The sequence below is a fragment of the Panthera leo genome, chromosome B2 (genome assembly GCF_018350215.1).
Source record: "Panthera leo isolate Ple1 chromosome B2, P.leo_Ple1_pat1.1, whole genome shotgun sequence".
Taxonomy (NCBI): Eukaryota; Metazoa; Chordata; class Mammalia; order Carnivora; family Felidae; genus Panthera; species Panthera leo.
In genome coordinates, this window is record NC_056683.1 from 4,558,708 (window position 1) to 4,580,938 (window position 22,231).

A 22,231-nucleotide genomic window follows, 5' to 3' on the forward strand; every position below is an offset into this window, starting at 1 on the left:
AACCCTCCCCGAGTCCCCAGGAGTCCCCACAGGTGAGCCGGCATCACTTGTTGGCGTGCCTGCTGCGCCTGCGCCCTCCGGACGAATTAAAATACATTTTTATCTGCTTCTTCAATCAGTTACTGAGAGTATTTAAAAATCTGGGGTTTTGAATTCGCCTGTGACTCCTTATAGTTTTGGCAGTATATCCTGAGGCTGTTAGTGCATGTAAATTTAAAAGTATGGTTTCTGACTAATTGGTCCTCTTATCTTTATGAAATGACTCACTTTGGCAATATTTGTTGCTTAGCACATGCTTTATTGCTTATACGGCTATGTCAGTGTTCTCTTGGTTAGAGTTTGAGATCTCCTTTATACAGACATTACGTGGGCATAAGTATACAAAGACATATTTCAAGCCTCAGGCACAGAGAATGGAACTAACTGTAAGATTATGGAATTTCTGAATTTCTCATGCTGTGAGCTGCTGATGCTTTGGAACTTTGCCTGCACAAATTACCATTAGCTGAGCTAGAAGTGGAGCCTTCCAGACGGGATCAGCATTTGCTTTTTCCAGGTTCATGGGAGCTACTCAACTAAATGTTTGGCAAGAGGTTTGTCCAGTGCCCCTCGCTAGTGTGAATTCAGGCTGAAAACACTCATGGTGGCCAGGTTGTCCTTTTTTTCTCCCATCCACTTAACACTAAGATTTGAACTAATAGATTTTCCTGTCTCCTGGAACTGGGCTTGGGATGGGAGGAGTGGGGGATTGAGGAGAAAGCAGTTTATTTCTACATTCATTCTTTTTTTAATGTAATTTTTTAATGTGTATTTTTAAATTAAAAAAAAATTTTTTTAACGTTTATTTTTTTGAGAGAGAGCATGAGTGGGGAAGGGGCAGAGAGAGAGGGAGACACAGAATTGGAAGCAGGCTCTGGGCTGTGAGATCATGACCTGCTGAGCCACCCAGGTGCCCCTACATTCATTGTTAAATTGATTGTTTCACCCACTGGGATCACTTTTGGGGGGAAGATCCCAATTAGACTCCCCAACTTGACAGGCTCTTTGGGCTGTGTCTCTGGAGCCATTGGAGCCCGTGAATGCAAACCTCTATGTGTTCCCTCCCCCACCCTGCCTCCTTATTTGGGGGAAATGGCTGGCTACAGTCTTGTCTGCAATCAGTGTCTGATTTGAGAATTCCTTACATCCATGACAGCTCATTGACTCTCTCAAGATGGTCAGATTTTTAGTTGTTTTTAACAAGAGGATTCATTCAGGTGGTTATTAGCCCGTCACCTTACTGGAAACAGAATCTAAATTTAGTACATGGTACCTCAAACTCTGTTAGGCTCCTTATTTATGCTTTTGTCTCTCACGTAATTATATATGTCCATACGTGACAATTGAGAGTATTTGTTTTAAATTCCATGGGAAGAAATTGGGAAGGTGATCAGCTTTAGTGATTAAGTATGTGCTGACCATTTCAGCGATGTTCCTGGCTTGGGTCAGTTTTTAAAGAGGCTGCCAGAAAGTGTTGACGATGATACCACAAGCCACTTACATCTGCTGGTTTGAAACTGCCCAGGAAACTTTACATTTTTTATTTTTAGCTTTTACTTCCCTTCAGTTTATATTTCCGTTGTTGTAGCCTTCTTCCAATGCCAAAACCGCACGAGCAAGCTATGGGAGGTTGGCAGTTGCCCTGCCCCCACGAGATATGTCTATCTGGAGCCTCCAAATGTGACCTAATATAGGAAGAGGACCTTTTGGATATTATTAGGGATTTTTTTTAAGTTTATTTATTTATTTTGAGAGAGAGAGCATGAGTGGAGAAGGAACAGAGAGAGAGAGAGATAGGGAGAGAATCCCCAGGAGGCTCTGCTCTGTCAGAGTGGAGCCCAACATGGGGCTCGAACTCACAAACCTTGACATTATGACCTTAGCTGATACCGAGTTGGATGCTTAACCCATGGAGCCACCCAGACGCCCTGATATAATTAAGGATCTTAAGAGGAGATCATCCTGGATTATGTAGGTAGACCCTAATCCAATAGCAGGTGCCTTTACAGCAAGAGGAAAAGACAAAGGCAGAGCCACAGGAAAAGACACAGAGGAGAGACACGGAACGAAGGTGACCACAGAGCAGGAGCCCGAGGTGATGCATCTGCAGAAGCTAGGAGAAAGGCATGTACGCTCCTTCACACTCCCAGCAGGAAGCAGCTCTGCAGGCACCTTGATTTCAGACTCCTGGCCTCTAGAACCATGAGGGATTACATTTCTGTAATTTTAAACCACCCGGTTAAACTGGAACTTGTTTGGGCAGCTCTGGGAAACTAACAACCGGTACTCACACTCTCTCTGCTTCAATGAGATTGAAAGCCTAGTTTCCCATCAATTGTGATCAAGGTCAGGGACCAGAATGGAACTTCTCTGGAGCCACTCCCAACTTCAGCAGTTTCCTGCTTGTGTTCTTTCTCCAATCAAGTGTTTCCAGGAGTTTCCTGTTAGTGTACATGCTCAAAGCTTTTAAAAGTATAACGCCCTTCCTATTACTGTTACTTTTTTTTCTGTTACCTTTTTAAAAATTTTATTTTAGAGACAGCATGCACACCCATGTGTGGGGGCGGGCAGAGAGAGAGAGAGAGAGAGAGAGAGAGAAGGAGAGAGAATCCCAAGCAGGCTCCCCCGCTTGGGATTGGGCAGAGCCCAATGCAGGGCGTGAACCCATGAATGGTGAGATCATGACCTGAGCTCGTGACATGAGCTGAAGCTGGACGCTTAACCCACTGAGCCACCCAGGCACCCGCTATTACCATTACTTTTGACCATGCCTCACGTCTGGGCTTGGCTCTTGCCATCATCCCCCTCTTCACCCTCATCTATGGTAGTATTTTTAATGTTTGACCCTCTCTCCCGTCCCCTCCTTCACACCTCCCCCCGCCTCCTCCAAACATTGAAAAAGTCTCTCTGAAACATCTAGTGTGTCTCTGAACTTGACAGAAAAGTCATTTTTATCCAGTGAAGTCCGACAATACAACAGTTGCTAGGATTTATTTGTCATCGCAGCAGCGCTGTGAGGTGGGCATTGTCGTCACCATTTTATTTAAAAGGACAGTGTTCCTCCAGTTAGAATCAAAGAACTAGAACCAGAAGGAGCCTTGGAGCTGCTAGCCTGTTTTATTAATTTATTAAACAGTGCTGAGTAGCTATGATGTCCTAGATTCTAGATTCTAAGCCGCTCTGGGGATTCCAATGTAATTGATCTATTCTGAGCCTCACCGGCTGGCAAATGACTATATATCACTATCTGCATGTAGTGCAATTTTGGAGCATTAAGAAGTTTGATGCTGGGGTGCCTGGGTGGCTCAGTCAGTTAAGCATCTGACCTGATTTCGGCTCAGGTCATGATCATGATCTCACAGTTCATGGTATCGAGCCCCATGTTGGGCTCTGTGCCGACAGCATGGAGCCTGTTTGGGATTCTCTCTCTCCCTCTCTCTCTGCCCCTCCCCTACTCACGTTCTCTCTCTCTTTCTCTCTCTCTCTCTCAAAATAAATAAATAAACTAAAAAAAAAGATTAAAAGAAACTTGATGTTAATTTTAAACCAAGGTAATTATAAGTAGGCATTTTTTTACACACTCCAAAACAACGTAAATGGACAAAACTATGTTGTAGAACCCTATTGATATTGGCACTTATAAATCTACTTTATTCATAACTGTTGTATAGTATTTCATAGAAGAATATGCCAAAATTTACTTACTTATTCCTCCATTGGTATTTCCAGTATTTTGTTGCAATAGACATCTCTTTGTACCCGTGCTAAAGTATTGCTTTAAAAACAAACTTAAACTGAAATAGAAGTAGAGTTGCTCAGCCAGAGGATAGTTATATTGTGATTTGATAGACACTGTCAAATTTCCCTGCCGAGCTACTGTTTTATACTCCTGTGTTTGTTATGAGCATACACCTCTCCCAGGGGGCCCACCAACACTGAATACTACTCATCTTTAAAATTCTGCCAGGGGCACCTGGGTGGCTCAGTTGGTTAAGCGTCTGCCTTAGGCTCAGGTCATGATCTCACGGTTCATGGGTTCAAGCCCCGCATTGGGCTCTGTGCTACCAGCGCGGAGCCTGGACCTGCTTCAGATTCTGTGTCTCCCTCTCTCTCTGCCCCTCCCCCCCCCCCCTCTCTCTCTCTCTCTCTCTCTCAAAAATGAATAAACATTAAAAAAGTTTTTTTTTTTTAAATTCTGCCAACGTGAAGGGTGCAAGTGACCATCTTGTTTTGATGGGAGGAGGGCAGAAGAGAAGGTTAGGGAAGATTCTCACTGGTTCCCTTTGTGTCTGATGGGAGACACGTCTGACAGGACTGGGCTCCTCTCTCCTTCTGCCAGGCTGAGCTGGCCTGAGCTGGCCTGAGCTAGTCTGCAGAGGGGCAGCAGGGCTTTCGGTGGATGTTAACGTTCTGGATATGCAGAGGCTCTTCTGGATTGTTCCAGGGTGCTCTGTCTGCAACCTTTGACCTTCAGTGTAGATTGGGCCCTCCGTATGCATTTTCCCTACTCTTCTCTCTGGGCCCAGAGATGCCACCTTCTACTTCTCGTGACCTAGAGAACCTAAGTGTTCCATAGGCCAACGTAAGCGTGTAGCAGCCCAAATGTGTAATGTGGTGTGAGATCAGGTCCTTTTTTTGTGTGCACCCAGATTACCGTAAGAGGCTGGCCATGCTCTACTGGACTTTGGCCTTGGTGCAGATGGACCATCGATGGCTGGCCCATGCTGGGAGATGAGAGTTTGGGGAACTCTACGTGCTCTCTTACTTTTCTCTAACAGACCGTGTGCCACACTGTGTTAATACCGTTGGTGCTAGGGCTGTGTGTCGGTGACCGACCCTTTAAGCGTCACAATATGCTTTGTCATGCTCTCATTTTATACTAACGGAAACTTAATTTAAGCATGACTTGAGCAATTTTTTTTTCAGCGATAAAAACAACCATTCATTATGTCCACAGAGTCTGTGGGTCAGGCATTCTCAGACAGGGCACGCCAGGGACAGCTTGTGTCTGCTCCGTGCTGTCTGGAGCCTCACCGGACGGCTGGCGCAGCTGGGGATAGAATCTTTGGAAAGCTTGCTCCCTCACACGCCTGGGAATGATGGCGGCTTAGCCCTTGGCTGGACTTGCCAGACGCCTCCACGGGGTTCTTTCATTTGTCCCAGCTTCCTCATAAATGGGGACTGGCTTCTGAGGACAGGCCCAAAAGAGAGAAGGTCAGGTGGTGTCTTAGACCAAGCTTCAGAAGCCACGTAGCATCTGTTGTCTGGGGCAGTCACAGGCTCCCGCCCAGATGCAAGGGGAGGAGCATGGATGCCACACACCTCCGTGGGAGGAAGGTCAGTCACGCTGTGAGAACAGCCTGTGGGAAGCTGTGGCCGTCTTTGGAAAATACCATCCGCCACTTTCCCTAGGCCCTATGAATGCATTCTCTTCGTTTCCAGACTGGAAGACATTTGGCCAGATATCTCCCACCAGAAAAATGTAACTGAAGATCAAAACTGCCAGAATCATAGAGGGTAACACATTTGTCTCTGCAAACGAGTCTGGTTCTAGGGACTCTTCAGTTACATACCCTTTGTTTATTGTAGCTTCCCCGGAAGGAAATATGCTATGCAAAATCGTTTCCCTTATATTTATCACGACCTTCGAAACTGCCGACCCAAAATTGGCCCCCCCAAAAGTTAGTATGTTCTTCTTAATGTCTTCTCAGTCCTTGGGAAGATCAGTAGGAAGGTGAGTGGCTAGAAATGCCTTTACTGCATCATAGGCTATAACCTCTGGATGTATAACCAGGACACAAAACCTGGCCATTTGAACAGGAGACCCACATTCCTGGCCGGTGGCACCTTACGTCTTTGAAACTAAAAAAAATCCTGCCTCCCCGTGTTACATAATTGAGTTCTAGTCGTTAAGTTCTCGGTAGTTTGGAAACTAGAAATGGAACAGGCCTCATAAGGAAAGAAGGTAATGGCCAGAGCCACAGTCCTTTTTTTTTTTTTTTTTTTAAATTTTTTTCTTAACATTTATTTATTTTTGAGAGACAGAGCATGAATGGGGGAGAAGCAGAGAGAGAAGGAGACACAGAATCCGAAGCAGGCTCCAGGCTTTGAGCTGTCAGCACAGAGCCCAGCACGGGGCTCGAACCCACGAACCATGAGGTCATGACCTGAGCCGAAGTCCGATGCTTTAACTGACTGGGCCACCCAGGCACCCCACCAGAGCCACAGTCTTGAAGGCACAAACGAGGAGGGTGGTGGGTGGTCAAAAAGTTCTCAGGCCTGAGAAACGCTTTTCTCATTCAGATGCTAGATGGTTCCTCGTCTTATGCATCAGATCAGGGTGTCAGTTCAAGAAACTGTTCCTGAATTCGGATGGGAAACCAAGAGAACTCGCCTTTCCCTGCTGCTTCTTGGGGCAGAATGTAGTTCTACAACTTAATTAAAATTCTTCCCCTGCCCCCTTCCTCAGTCCATAGAAAGCAGGGCCGGTCTGTACCGTGACTTTCCTGTAAGCCCCTGCCGAGAACACAAGAGAGTGGGGTCCATCCTAGCCTGACCGTGGCCACCAAGACCGGCATCCTGCACAGTGCATTCGACGTCACCACCACTGTCTGCTTCCTGAACTCTTTCATCATCCCAAGCAGAGACTGTACCCATTAAGCAGGGACTGCCCGTTTCTCTGTCCCTCTAGTCCTGGTAGCTGTCCTACATACTGTCTCAATTTGCCTATTCTGAGTATCTCCCAGAAGTGGAATTCTACAGTATGTGTTCTTTTGTGCCAGCTTTATTTCACTCAGCACACTATTTTCCTGTTATATCCATGTTGTAGCACCTATCAGAATGTCTTTCTATTATTTGGCCAAATAATATTCCATTGTGTATATAGACACCACATTTTGTTATCAGCTCCTCTGTTGATGGCCACTTGGGTCATTTCCACCTTCTGACTCTTGTGAATAACGCTGCACTGGACGTTGATGTACGAGTATCCGTTTGAGTCCCTCCTTGCTTTAAATTCTTTTAGATGTATACACAGGAATGGAATTGCCAGATCATCCTGAGTGATTTTTTTGGAAACACAGAAGTTTCCAAAATATTCTATGACAGCAGGGAGACTGATTTTCTCAGGGCTTAGAAGGGACAAAAGGGCACTAGGTTACGTAATGCCTCAGGACAGAATATTATGTCAAGGCGTTATTCAAAGTTCTTCAGCGACTACTATTATTATATCCTAAGCCTTTGAGCAGTGTAAGTGGAAAGGGGAAGGTGTTATTGGGGTCAGCAGCACCTAAAGACTTTGTTTTATTCAGGATATTCTCTTTAGTGGATCAGGATTAGAGACTAGAGGAGAATAAGAGTTTCTGGAAAACCATTTCTTCGGGCCATGGTTTGGAGAAGGCTTATGAGTTCCATAAAATTAGAGTTTATGGAATCAAGAAGAGGAAAGCATTCAGTTCCACTGGCATAGACATCTGGTTTTTATTACCCAATTTGCTGCTAACAGGACATTAACCTTAGGGAAGTGACTTAAACTCTTAGGGCCTCTGCTTCCTGTATTCCACAACATGGATGGAGGAGGGGTTGGAGGACAGGGTGGGAGGCTTGGGCTGGATAATGTCGGGTCCGTTTCTGCTCTATACATCTATGATTTTAAAAAGCTTGATTACTTTCTTATCCAGATCAAATTTTTATTTTTAGAAAGCCTTGATCCCTAGGTCCTGGCCACGTTGATTTATGACATGAGCTCATTGTAACTACCTCATCACAGAAGCTACTGTTTGTTTCTATCATGCCTTTACTCAACTGAAAATGTGCGACGTGAATTTAAGATAACAAGTATTTCCTCAGAGTATGAACCATATCATGGGCAGAGTTATTGGATACTGTCACACCCTAGATCTTGTATTTGGTACTGTAAAACTTCAGAATAACAGTGGTTCTCTTAAAAGCCATTATGCTCTCTTAACTACTTTCCGTAAACACACCTGCCCTTTACAAACATCTCGCCCTTTCTGTGAACCCACCATCTGGTTTCGACTACATTTCCTCTAGAAATCATAGTAGTATAGTTTGGGAAAAGGCCTGACCTGCGATGACTGCGTAGTTGTTTTTATAGCATCTAGTGCATTTCTCATTCATGCGTGCATTCATTCAAAAATATGCCCCATGCTAGGTGTTGGGGATACAGCAGGAAACAAGACAGCCCCCCTCCCCCATTTAGGTTAATGTTCAAACGTGAAGACAGGCAGTGAATAAGTAATAACGGGTGTGCTGGATGTTAAGCTGGAGAAATGAAAAGTTCTCCGTGCCACGGAAGCTTATAGTGGGATCGAACCAAAACTTTGGGTATCAAAGATTTCCAGGTGAAGTGGCATTTCAAGTGAAATCTGAGGAGTGGGAGGGAGTTAGCCAGGCAAAGATGGGGAGGGGGAATGTTGAAGTAGGGGGAACAACTGAAGTGCACAGGTCCACAGAACAGCAGGAAAACTAAGAGTGTCACGCTGGCCAGACCGGGGTGAGCAGTGGGAGATAAGGGCAGGAGAGGGAGGCACACGCCAGGATGAGCATGATAGGCCACGCTAGGGATTTTGGACTTTATCCCCAAAGAAGTGGGGAATCATCGGGAGCTGCAAGCAGGGAAGAGATATGGTTACATCTGACATTTTTAAGACTCGTCTAGCTGTAACATACCGCATAGGTTGGAGGTGGGCTGGCAGGAGGAGAGTAGGAGGCTCTTCCTGAAGTTCACACGAGAAGGCCAGGGATGTGGCTGAGGCCCTGGATCCCCCTGGAGGGACAGGCACGGTGTTTGGTAGGAGCTGGGGGGCTGCAGGTGGACCTAGGGTCAAGAAGGCTTCCACGGAGGCCACAGGAAAGAGTTTTCCAGAAGGGGGAGCGTTGTCCAGGGTGCCAGTGGAGCTGAGATGTCCAGTAAGTGGATGACTGAGAAGCATCGTTTGGATTTCACGATGTAGAAGATATTGCTGGTCTTAGAACATTCCTGGTGGAGGATGAGGGCAACACTCATCTCGAGTGGCTCGAGGGGTCAGTGGAAAGTAAGAAGAGAGGAGAGAGAGAGACAGAGGGACAGACAAAGAGTGATACTCTTCCGGAAGTAAAGAGAAAGGACCATTGCTGGGGGGGACAATAGTGAGTTTAGAAAGAATTATAGTTTTAAAAACTGGAGAGGCTTGCACACGTTTAAATGCCAAAGGGAAGGAGCTGGGTAGAGAGGAGAGACTGAAGAATTAGGAGAGAAAGGGACAATAGCCTGGGGCTCCTGAGACTATGCGCTGAAGAAGGAAGTCTAGAACCCAGGTGGAGGAATTGGTCACTTGGCACATTTCACGGGCATTTTCCAACAAGACGTCTGCCTTTCTCACTAGACCGTAAGCTCCTGTATCTTATTCGATTCTGTATCCCTAGCACTGAGGCTAAGACCTGACACGGAAAGTGCCCTGTGAGCATTTAACTGAACTCATGTGTCCTTGGTGCTGGAAGTCCTCCCTTGGGCAGAGAGACCAAATGCCTTGACATGTAGTGGGCTTCTGGCGTAGACTTTAAAAATGAGAGCTATGGGTGACAGAGTCGCCTGGCCAATGATTAGGCTGGTACCTTTGGTCATTTATACTTGATGGGAAGGCAGTGGCTGAAATCCGTCACGATGGAGATGGAGAGAAACACACGGTATACAAGTCAAGAATGACTAGAGAAGTATTTCCCTCCCTCTTGGCTTTCTTCTTGGCCCAGAAAGGAAAAGGAACAATGCAACAGTCTCCACAGGAAAAGGAACAATGCTCCCACTTGGTGGGTCCATTTCTGTCGACGGGAGGCAGCTATTAGCACAGGCCTCAAACAGAACAAAAAGCTGGTTGCCAGCCTTTTTCCATCCAGTTGATCATAAATCTTATATAAATGTACAAATTAAACTAACTCAATGAAACAATTCCATTAGATTTTTTTCTTTCCTTACTGGCAAAGGGCACCATTAATCTTGAGGAGCAAACATTGTTCCATATCTGTTTTGTTTTCCCCAAATCTCAAAATGCTTAAAGACTGACACTTATGCGTGAGATTCTTCCAGGAGGGAGGGAATGAGTTGGAAATGGCCTCTGGGGTTTGTAGGAAGGGAAGATTGAAGCCGGGTGAAGAGGATGTGTGCGGGTTCCAGAAGCAGACTGGTTAATACTTCCAAGAAAGGAACATGCTACGGAGGTGTTCGTTGAGCCAGTATTTATTAACCGTTGACCTTGTGCCTCTGGCCCAGGCTCTTTGCCAGACACAGGCAATGAAGAGAAGGCAGCAGAGTGCTGGCCTTTGGGAGCTCATCATTGCGCACCGTCCTAGAATGAATTCAGTGTCCACTAGAGCTGCTTAGGGAAAGAGTCTTCTAGGTTCTGGTAAATTGGGCACGCACACGAAGATCCACTTGTGGATGCATGGAAATAATGATTCTATTAGTCAGTGCAGTACCCTAGAAACCCCAGCACAGGCTTCTTTGATAAAAGCCATATTACAGAGCATGACTGAAGAAGGCATGAGGCCCTCAATCCCCTGTCCTGGACCTCTGTTCGGCGACTGGTCATGTGCTGTTGTGCCTACAGAGATACGACCGGGCTTGCGGGGGAAATTCCGAGTCCAACCAGTAGCCTAAAAAAGAACCCAAGCCTTCCCCCTTCGCTACCCCCACTCCCGTGGCTCGACCCACTGAAGCACGTGACCCTGTGAATGTGTGCCTGGCCATTCAGATTTGTCTTTCTATTCCCGCATGCCCTGGAAACACAGGCAGAAGGGGGATAAGTGTTCTCCAAGCAGGGACAAAAAGCAAGGGATTCCAGACCTGCATGAGACCACAGGGGTTCCTGTGCTTGGGTTTTTTGAGATACCCCTGGATCCTTCTCACAAACCCCTCTTTTTACTCGAGGAGGTTCTGATTCCGGAAACAAATGAGCGAGGCGGACACAGTCTCTGAAAAGAGCAACGAGGGAAGGAAGCCTGGGGAACAGGAACATTTAAGGTCAGGCAGAGGGGAAAGGAGGAAACAAAACCAAAACAAAACGGAGCAAACGGCTCTGGAGGCCCGGGAATGAATGCATTCCATTCACCGATTTCTAGCAAGCAGAAAGTTTCAAGGAGAAGGTGGGCGGTCCTACTGAGTGTAACAGTGAGGCCAGTACGGTAAGGAAGGGCAGATGCTATCACACCTTCCTGGAGAAGCCAGAGGGCACTGGGGAGGGAGAGTCAGGAAGTGGAGAGGAGGAATAAGAGTAACAAGAAATGTGGCAGATGAAAGAGAGAGAGAGAGAGAGAGAGAGAGAGCGGATAGTTGCCGGAAGAGGCCATCATCCGAGGGAGGTTTAGTAGGACAGTGTTGAGAGATCTAGAGAACTTTTCTCTAGGGTACAGTGTGGGTGAGAGTGGGCGGGATACAAACCTTCCCCTGGAGAAGGCTGGCACACTTCTTTGGGAGGTGCGGTGTTCTGTTACAGTGGTTTCTCCCCCAGAGTTCGAGACAGAGAGGATGAGGGGACTGGGGAAGGGACTCTCAGGGGAGCACAGCTGACCCGTGTGCATTCTGAGTCAGGCAAGTCTGAAGAGATCTTTTTATAGCCTGGCTTGAGTCACCACCAGGCTGTAGAATGCTCCCCCCCCCCCCCCCACCCACTTCTTTTGTCATCCCCCTAGCATTTTATTGCAAATCCCCCTAGCATTTTATTTGCAAATGAGAGGGCTGATATCAGCAGGTTTCTTTTCTCTGGCCAGGTGCTGTTTGGGGGACTTCTCTGGGCGGAGGGAGTACGGTCGGTAGGGGAGTGGTCTGGAAGCTTGTAGGATTTTTTTTTGGTCACTTGTAAGTGTCATCAGATTATCTGTAGTTTGTCTTTTTTCAGCATTCCTGCCCAAAAATCATTAGATCCTTTAACTATGGAATCTGGTTTTTCTTCAGCTGGAAAAAAAAAAGTTCTCTTTTTATTTCTTTGATTGTTCCTTTTCAATTTGGGTTTTTTTTCCCCTTTGGAAGACAAATTCTTATTTATTCTCATATTTTCTTCCTGTTTATTTTGTGTTTCATAATTTCTCTCTCTTCTATGTTCTTTTTTCTTTTTTAATTTTTTTCTGAGCTGGTGGGGGGTGGGGGGAGGGGGATGAGACTCCTTAAGTTGGTTTCCTAGTTCACAGATTCTAAATGTGGTTTTGGTATATCTTGCTACTTAAGGCCTCTTCTGACTATGCGTTGCTGTGGCACTCACGGTTCTGTTTCTTACGGCTGTTCCCTCGCTGCTCCCTGTTCATACTTCCTTTTCCATCTCTGCAACATCTTCCTGCATGTCACTTTGTCCTTTGAGACTTAAACGTCTAACTCCCAATCCCATCCCCGATGGGAGGTTTAATGCCCCTCCTAGGTTTTTTTTTTTGTTTCTTTTTGATTCCAGCAGGTTTGGTATAAATGGTCCCTTCAAGGTCCAATTTTCTTTGGCCAATCATCTCCTGACCTCACTCCTCCTTATAGCCAGCCCATCCTGGCCCGGACAAAGGCCACATCTTTCCCTGTGTTTCCCAAGCGCCATTCACCTTGTGTGGGGCTCTCTTTGCTGGAGGTGTAAGGAGGGGTGGTATCACTGCCCTCCAGAGAGCACACACTGTCCTTGAAAGTCCTTCCCCCTCCCCATCTTGGGAGCCTGCGTGCACCTGCTTCCCCAGGTGCCTTCCCCCCACCTCCTACTGGCTCGTGCTCATTCAAGAGCCCCCTTCTCCAGAATCCTAGTTTCTTTGTCTGTCAGCACTTAAACAGGCAGACAAGCCATCACCAGACCTGTTTTCTCCTCAAGAGAGTCTGGGCTCCCGCTATTAAAATGACAATGTTTATAACTCAGTGCACTAATGAGAAAGGTGTTTTTTTAAGTTCTGCCTTGTGTACTCAGTCCATCTTGGGGAGAGAGATCTTCTTATTTCCAACTCCCAATTTCCTCCACATATGTAGTGGTCCTTATACCCCCTTTGATTTCTCTTAGGTTTCTCAGTGTTGGCAAGCAATGCGGGTTCCCACGACAATTGTGCCAGTTTCTTCTGGCAGTTTCCTGCCTCCTTTCCTTAAGTGAGGCTTGTGTGGGATGTATGCAACATGTAACACGTGTACAGCCACCAGCAATAACGTACAGACCCCAGAGAGTGTGGCTCACCATTAGCCAGGAGTAAATAACAGACTCGTTGTCATTCTCCTTTGTCTACCTGATTTAGACTCACTTTTGTGACGCATCTGGTCCCCATACCATACTCTTGGGTGCTGGTCCCCTTACGCTGTCCGTATGCTTGTGTTAGGGCTGCTCAACCAATCACAAAGGTTCATAGCTGCTTAGCATGCAACTGGCCATGTCCAGTTGACTAATTACACACTGGAAAACACTGCGAAAATGGTGCAAAAAGCCTGTGATATCGCCACACAACTCTTACACTTGCTGTTGTGAGTGCAAATCGGTAGAGTCTCTTTGGACAATTGTTTGAACCTGTCAAAGTTGGATGTTTATATACCATCTGACTCAGAAATGCCATCCCTGGGTATACTGCCAACAGAAATGAGCACTTACGTCCACCAAAAGTTATGTGCAAGAATATTCATAGCATGTTTAGTCATAATAGGCAAAAACAAGGAACAGACCAAATAGCTAACAATAGTAGGATAAAGAAAATGTAGCATATTTACACAGTGGAATACTAGGCAGCAATGAAAAGGAACACCCCACTGCTGTGTATAATACAGATAAATGTCAGGGCACCTGGGTGGCTCAGTTGGTTGAGTGGCCGACTTCGGCTCAGGTCACGATCTTGCTGCTCGAAGGCTTGTGAGTTCGAGCCCCGCGTCGGGCTCTCTGCTGACAGCTCAGAGCCTGGAGCCTGCTTCGGATTCTGTGTCTCCCTCTCTCTCTGCCCCTCCCCTGCTCACGCTCTGTCTCTCTCTCCCCAAAATAAATAAACATTAAAAAAAATTTAGAAACAAATAATAATATGGATAAATGTCATAATGGTGGGAGAAAGAGCCCAGGTATGTAACTGTACGATTCCATTTATATGAAACTCAAGAGTAGGCATAACTAACCTGTAGTGATAGAGGTCAGAAGAGTGGTTGGTATTGGAGTGGGTATTGGCAGGGCAGGAGTTTGCTGGGGAACTACAAATGTTCTGTACTTTGATGTGGGAGGCATTTGCATAGGTGTATATCTATGTAAGAGATCATAGGGGCACCTGGATGGCTCAGTCGGTTAAGCATCCGACTCTTGATCTCGGCTCAGATCTTGATCTCAGGGTTATGAGTTCAAGTCCCATGTTGGGCTCTGCACTGGGTGTGAAGCGTACTTGAATTAAAAAAATCACAAAGCTGTACATTCAAGATTAGTGCACCTTACTATATGTTATACTTGAGTTTTTAAAAAGTATGATGCAATATGTTGTAACACTAGGGAAGGAAGAATTGAGAGACTTTCTCGATTTGGGAAGGAGAAGAACACTTTCAGGGGCCAGGGGTTACCTCAAATTGCCTTATGTAGAAATCCTTCCTTTATCCTATTAACAGACATGTCTCCTCCTAGAACAGTTGAAGCTGATTTGCTACTCCACTGATGATTTGCCATTGAGTTGGTCCCTCCACACCATCATAAGCATCCTTGGGGATACAAGTCCTTTGTCACACTTCCTGTGCTCCAGAAGCTTACAGTCTTACTAGCAGAAATAACATATTTAGAGAATTTAGTATTATTCCTTTTTCCTCAAGTACAATTTGTGAGGTGCAGAATTCTCCAGGAATTCAGGAGAAAGAAAAGTCAGCTAGAAAAGGCGGTGAGTGAGGAACACCTGGCTGGCTCATTCGGTTAAGTGTCCAACGCTTGGTTTCCGCTCAGGTAGTGATCTCACGGTCCGTGGGTTTGAGCCCTGCACCGGGCTCTGCGCTGACAGTGCGGAGCCTGCTTGGGATTTTGTCTTCTCTCTCTCTCTCTGCCCCTCCCCTGTGCGCATGATCTCTCTCTCTCTCAAAAATCAGTAAAATTTAAAAGGAAAAAAAATGGAGTGATTTCAATGAAGGAGGAAGAACTTGAGGGTTTTTAACCTGATGGGAAAACTGTCTGATAGTCTTTTATTGTTTACTTTCTTGTCCTTGTTTGACGGACCGCAGAAGACCTGCCAGCAAGTGCCGGGATAGTGACCAGCCGAGAGACAGCGAATTTGTCACATAGGGGAAATCAACCATGGAGAAGATCCCAGACTTGCCAGGAGATCTGGGTTTGGACCCTGAGCTGGCACCGGCCTGGGCTCCAGGGACTGGGAAGACAGAATCGCAGTCAGAGGGGTGTAGGAATCAGGGACGACCTGGGGCCAGAGCTAAACTCTACACCTTGATGGAAAATAGTCTGCAGATACCCTTTGTTCGCTAGGAAAGCAGTTATTGTTAGTGCATTAAATACGGGGTATATGTGTGTAGGTGACGAGCTGACTCGAAGAGGCAGAATTAACAGAGAGTTAATTCCTCCTTGGTACTTTCTCCTCTGTCACCTCATTCATGTGCCTGCGCGCATGCGCGCGCGCACACACACACACACACACACACACATACACACACATATACATATACACACACACACACACACACGCACATTGTCACACACCCACACATCTCTACCCCCCTGCATGTACCCACCACCCCCCCCCACACCCATAACACTCCCTACCCCCACACCCACACACACCCATACACACCCCAAGCTCTGGTGCTGGCAGGGAATTAGAAGTTTATCTAAAATCACCCTCCACTTGCCAGGCTGTAATGGGTGGAGCCATGTGGGTGAGTGAAGGTTGGCAGGTATCTGAAGACAACAGAAACTCACATCAGCTGGCTGAATGTCTGTGCCTCCACAAGTCCCCTCACCCCCTGTGCTCTCATAATTGCTTTTGAAAAGGTTTTCTGGCTTCAAAGAAATCAAATCAAATTCGTTACCACGCAAATTGAAATTTACAGGCTGGAGTCATCCTAGAAGTTGTAAACATCATTTAAAAGAAGATTTCAGTCTCCTTCTGTTTCTGCTTTCTCTAAGGAGCTGTTTTGTGCTGTTTGACCCCTTCCTACCTGGAATGGAACAAAGGTATGGTTTCTAGTTTGCTTTTTTTTTTTTCTTCCTACCGAATTTGGGATTGATATGTTTGCTAACTTGTATTTACTGCTTCCAATGAAAAGGTACAAGGAATTGAAAGCTCTTGGTGGAGGATAGGGAGGATCTCGTGAAGCTAAGATGATTTGGGGATATATGTCCCATTTTAGGAGCATGGGAGTCACAACTCAGTCAGTTATTTGGGTTCTGAACTTGCCTCCTGCACACCTTGGCTGTCCTGAAATCCTCCCTGCCAGAGCTCTCTCTCTCCCATGCCATGTCCACTGTGCCCAGCCCTTCACTCGTGACCTCTTCTTTTCTGCAGGTTTTCATTACTATTGTCTCTGGCTACCAGCAGATCTTCTTGATTTTGGAACTTGCTTCTGTGTATACATTGCCTCCTGCTTTGCTTAGGGCTCAAAAAGCTTTAGGGCCATGAGAAAGACTAAAGGGTCAGGGCTGAAGGAGCCCATGGGGGTTCAAGCCCTGAAGGGCTTGGAGTTGAGGGGTGCTCTGGACTGAGAGGTTCCCTGAATTCTTGGTTCAGAAGTGCAGTCAGCCTTAAAGTTCTTACAGTAAGATGCTGACTCCATCGAGAGATAGGTAAGATTTTGAGGGCTGGGTTGGAGCTTACTCACCATTCGCAAATTGTTTCTGGGGGGGAAGGTCACGTGCAGTACAAATAAATTTGTAGACTGCTGCCTAGTCATGTTGGGGATACTGTCTGTAGGACATTTCATTTTAAACATGTCAGTGTACCATTTGGGTACATGCCTAGTTCTCAAGCAAACATGCAGCTGTTCTAAAGATATTCTAGGAATACTCGCATGTTTAAATCCCAGGTTCGTGTAAAAGGTTTTGTAAGAATCACTGTGGTGGGCCGTTAGGTGCAATATTCATTTCTTCTTTCAGTAAATATTAATTGGGATCCTCGTGTGTGCTAGGTTCTTGGAGGTGCAGCAGCAAACTTACACACACACGGTTCCTTCCCTGTGTGGTTTTCAGTTTTTTAGGGGGTACAGGTAATTAATCAGTCTCATAATTAAACATACGATTATAGGTTTAGTATCTCACATGAAAGAAAGGAACACGGTGCTGTGAGACTGTTATAGCAGGAGTTGACCTTCTCTGGAGACTCAGGGAAGGTTTCCCAGTGGAGATGATTGAGGGTAGGAGAGTAAAATACGTGAGAAGGGATCAAAGCGATATATTCTGGGTACAGGGTTGTACTTTGAGGAAATGAAAAAAGGCCAGGTGTTGTTAGGAGAAACAGCTTAGATAAAAACGAGCTGGAGGAAGTGATTAGGGGTCACTGTGGTCCAGGCCATATTAGGTCTTCTGGAAACAATGGCAGGAGATTGATGGATATTTGAGAGGCAAGAGAAGGACTGGCAGGATGAGATTATCTTAATATGTCCATCTTAAATGTTATTCTGGCCATAGTGGAAAGAATGACTTAGTGATGGCAGGGTGATCGGTTAGGGAGTCTGACAGTGGTCCAGAAGGGAGATAATGGTAGTTTGGGTGAGGTGGGAGAGGAGGATGGTCGTGAAAATGCACTTTCTGGGTAAAATGGATGGACTTGAATTGAATATGTGATAGCGAGAGGAAAGGGGGTGTCCGCTAACAGGGTCATGGCGGACGTATGAAGGTTTGGGAGGGTGAGATGTGCCAAGTTGAATTTTGGACATGCTAAGTTTCAGGTGTGCTTAAGATATTCTGAAGGATATGTCCAAAAGGCAGTTCGTTTACAGCAATGGCTTTGTGGCTCCAGTGTGTGTGTGTGTGTGTGTGTGTGTATCTGTGTGTGTGTGTGTGTGTGTGTTTGAGTTTGAGTCATGAGTGTTCTGGGGCCATGGGTATGGATGAGATCCCTTAGGAAGAAGTGTCAAAAGAAGAAAATGTAGAACAGAGCCTTGAGTAACTACAACATTTAATGACCGGGTAGCGGAAGGATGAGTCAACAGCGGAAACAGAAAGTATGAGCAGAAATGTAGGATAGAAACCAGTGAGCTGTTAGGTGTATAGAAACAGCAATCCCCAAAAGCATGTCGGACTCTGAGGGTGAGGAGAAAAACAACTAGCTGGAGACTATGTGGGGCTGAGACTTTTTTTTTTCCTTTAATGAGAGAGATCTCGACAATTTAAAAGTCAATCTAATGCCGTATGATTCCATTTATATGGCACTCGCAAAATGGCATTAAGTGTAGAGAACAAATAAATCAGTGGTTGCCAGAGGATAGGCACAGTGGGGGCGCCATATAAAGGGGAGTTCCTTGGGAGTTCACCGAGCAAGGTCCTTGGTGACAATGGAAGAGTTACGTTATCTTGATTGAGTGGTAGCTATCCACGTCTATACATGGACTAAAATCTCATAGAACACACACACACCCGCCCACCCACACACACACCCACACATGTGCATGAAAATGGGTGAAAATGGTGCATGTATAACTGGTGACTGTGGGATAAAGTGTGTACCCGACAGTGTTGTAGCAACGTCAGTTTCCTGGTTTGGGTGTTATAACACGGTAGTAACAGTCATCTAAAATGTCACTAGTAGAAGTTAGTTGAAGGAGACACAGGACCTGCGACTATTTTTGTAAATTTCTGTGAGTCTCTTTCAAAAATAGACCCAACCCAGGTCTATTTTATTTTTTTTAAATTTGTTTACGTTATTTTATTATTTTATTTTATTTTGAGAGAGAGAGAGAGAGACAGAGCATGCAGGGGAGGGGCAGAGAGAGAGGGAGACACAGAATCCGAAGCAGGCTCCAGGCTCCGAGCTGTCAGCTCAGAGCCCGACACGGGGCTCGAACTCACGAACCACGAGATCATGACCTGAGCCAGAGCCGGATGCCCAACCAACTGAGCCACCCAGATGCCCCTATTTTATTTTTATTTTAAGCTTTATTTCCAAAGGAAAAGTTGTAAAACGTCGGTGATAGAGAAAGATAGGAAATTGACAGTGGAAAGATGTCCTGGAGGAATGTCTTTTTCTCTTTTTCTTTAGTATTTTGTCCTCTAGGTGAGGCTCAATTATTACTCTCATCATTATTACTCATGCATCACACACAGGAAGCACTTATCATTAAAATATAACTCAAATGGGGTGGCTGGCTGGCTCGGTTGGTTAGAGCATGTGACTCTTGATCTCATGGTCATGAGTTTGAGCCCCGTGTTGGGCTTAGAGATCACTTAAAAGAAACACAATTAAAAAAAACTTTGGGCTTCCTGGGATGGCTCAGTCAATTAAGCATCTGACTCTTGATTTCAGCTCAGGTCATGATCTGACGGTTTGTGGGATCGAGCCTCAAGTTAGAGACTGTGACCGACAGTGTGGAGCCTGCTTGGGATTCTCTCTCTCCCCCTCTTTCTCTGCCCCTCTCCCATTTACTTTCTCTCTCTCACAAAGATAAATAAATATACTTAAAAATTTTTTAAAAATAACTCAAACCCCCTCCAGTTCTTGTCCCTAGAAGACAATCCGGAGACAGTTTGGGGAACTAAGGCAAATGCATTGGTGTTTGACCTTGTGCATTGATTTTACCTGGTGTCAGAGGTGGTCTGCCCCCTCCTGGAAGGGCGGGCTTTATTTACAGTTACATTTCAGAGTAAGTGAGGAGTGCATATGCTTTGAAAAGCCTTCTTTATGTATGCATGTATTTTTCTTTCCAAGTTTTTATTTAAATTCTGGTTAGTTAACATACAATGCAAGATTGGTTTCAGGAGTAGAATCCTGTGATTCATCACTTACATATAACACCCAGTGCTCATCCCAACAAGTGCCCTCCTTAATGCCCATCACCCCTTTAATCCACTCCCCCCACCGCACCCCCATCAACGCTCGGTTTGTTCTGTATTTAAGAGTCTCTCATGGTTTGTTTCACCTCTCTAACCGCCCCCCCATATGTTCATCTGTCTTGTTTCTTAAATTCCACATACGAGTGAAATCATATGGTATTTGTCTTTCTCTGACTGACTTATTTTGTTGAAAAGCCATATTTAAGATACGAATTTCCCCGCTATTTTTGTTGTGCGTTATAAGGTGTATACAGAGAAGTTCATAAAACATAAAGTTTAACACCTATAAATACCAGTTTAACCCAAGTCAGTAACTGTAGCAATACCTACTAGCATGCCAGAAGTCTCTTATGTGCCCCCTTTCCCTTTTTTGAAAATAGATTTTTTGACATAGGATTTAAATGCTATAAAATTGATCTAAGTGTCTCAGTCAATAGTCTTTGGTGTATTTACAGAGATATGCAGCTATCGTCACAATGATTTTAGACTCTTTCTGTCACCCCAGAAAGAAACCTCATGCCCATCCCTGGTCATTCCGTATTCCCCAGCCACGTCTCCACTCTCACCCGTGGCAGCCACTACTCTCCTTTCTGTTTCTATAGATCTGCCAACTCTGGGCATTTTATATAAATGAGATTCTACAATATGTGGCATTTTATGGCTTCCTTCACTTAGCTCGGTATTTGGAGGTTCATCTATGTTGTAGCTCGCACTGGTACATCCTTCCTTTTTATTGTCAAATAGTATTCTGTCGTGCAGACATGCGTGTTATGTTCACCCACGAATCAATTGATGGCCATTCAGGTTGTTTTCATAATAGCCAAATGAACATTCGTGTACAAATTCTTGTGTGGACATATGTTTCCAGTGCTTTGGGGTAGAGACCTAGGAGTGGAATTGCTCAATCATACAGAAACTCTGCGTTTAACACATTGAGAACCTGCCAAATTGTTTCCAGAAGTCCCACCAGCAAGTGCATGTTGGTTCCCATTTGTCAACATCCTCACCAAAGCCTGCTATTATTTGTATTTATTATAATAGCCATCCTAATGGATGTGAAGTGCTATCTCATTGTGGTTTTGATTTGAGTCTCTCTCTCGACTAATGATATTAAGCTCCTGTTCATGTGTGTTACTGACCGTTCATGTATCTTTTTTGGAGAAATGTGTATTCAAATCCTTTGTTTTTTAGTTGGGTTATTTGCTTTGTTAGTGAGTTTTAAGAGTTTTTTTATACATTCTTGATACGAAATTTTTATCAGGTATTCAATTTGCAAACATTTGCGTGTTGTCTTTTCACTTTCCTGATGGTATCATTTGAAGTGTGAGAGTTTTTTATTTTAATGGCCAAATTTATCAAGTTTGTCTTTTTTCTTTTGTACTTTAGAGAGAGAGAGAGAGAGAACTTGCATGCTGTTGCGAGCAGGGGAGGGGCAGAGGGAGAGAGAGAGAATCGTAAGCAGGTGCCACACTCAGTGCAGAGTCTAACTTAGGGCTTATTCCCACAACCCTGTGATCATGAGCTGAGCTGAAATCAAGCATTGGATGCTCAACTGACTAAGGCACTCAGGCACCCCAATTTTGCCTTTTTTTTCACTTGGTGTGGTATCTAAGAAATCATTGCCTGATCTAAAGTCACAAAGATTTATTACTTTTTTAAAGTGTAAGTGAGCCCAAGATGGCCCTGTTACATTCTTCTCTAGGCAATTTATTTTTATTTAATTTTTTTAGTGTTTTTAAAAACATTTTTAAATGTCTGTTTATTTTTGAGAGAGACAAGTACAGTGGGAGAGGGACAGAGAGAGAGGGAGACACAGAATCCGAAGCAGGCTCCAGGCTCCGAGCTGTCAGCCCGGAGCCTGACACGGGGCTCGAACTCGTGAACCGCGATACCATGACATGAGCTGAAGTCGGACGTTTAACCGACTGAGCCACCCAGGCACCCCGGTTGTTTATTTTTCAAGAGCAAGCAGAGACCCATTAGCTGAAAAGCTGGTGGTGCTAAACTCAAATTCTTGTACACTCAGTGGTTTTAAGCATCGCCCAAATGAGCAGAATTGAGTCCTGTAAAGACTGCTTTGCCTACCTCGTGAAGCTGACAACGTTTGTTAGCCGTAGACAGAATAAGCCGCGGTGCTGTAAAGATCCCAAGCTCGGTGACCCTTTGAACTCTCTGGCACAAGTGCTCAACTGTGTGGCCAAGCTGACACCACGTAGACACATCGGCCTCTCTCCCTTGGAATTTCCCCTGCT

At 45.3% G+C, this 22,231-nt stretch overlaps 1 protein-coding gene across 3 annotated transcripts in view; it reads left to right on the top strand.

Moving 5' to 3' along the window:
- Positions 1–22,231, top strand: part of LOC122219490 (cytidine monophosphate-N-acetylneuraminic acid hydroxylase) — a 337,267-nt gene that overhangs the window by 214,701 nt on the left and 100,335 nt on the right. For 2 of the 3 annotated variants that reach the window (XM_042937737.1, XM_042937738.1), the window contains exons 1-2: positions 11,111–11,217; positions 16,122–16,169. In XM_042937737.1, coding sequence (XP_042793671.1) covers positions 11,126–11,217; positions 16,122–16,169 — 140 coding nt within the window. In that variant the 5' untranslated portion in view covers positions 11,111–11,125. Of the gene's footprint in view, positions 1–11,110; positions 11,218–16,121; positions 16,170–22,231 lie in introns of those variants that run through there. The other variant, XM_042937739.1, reaches the window with a different exon arrangement.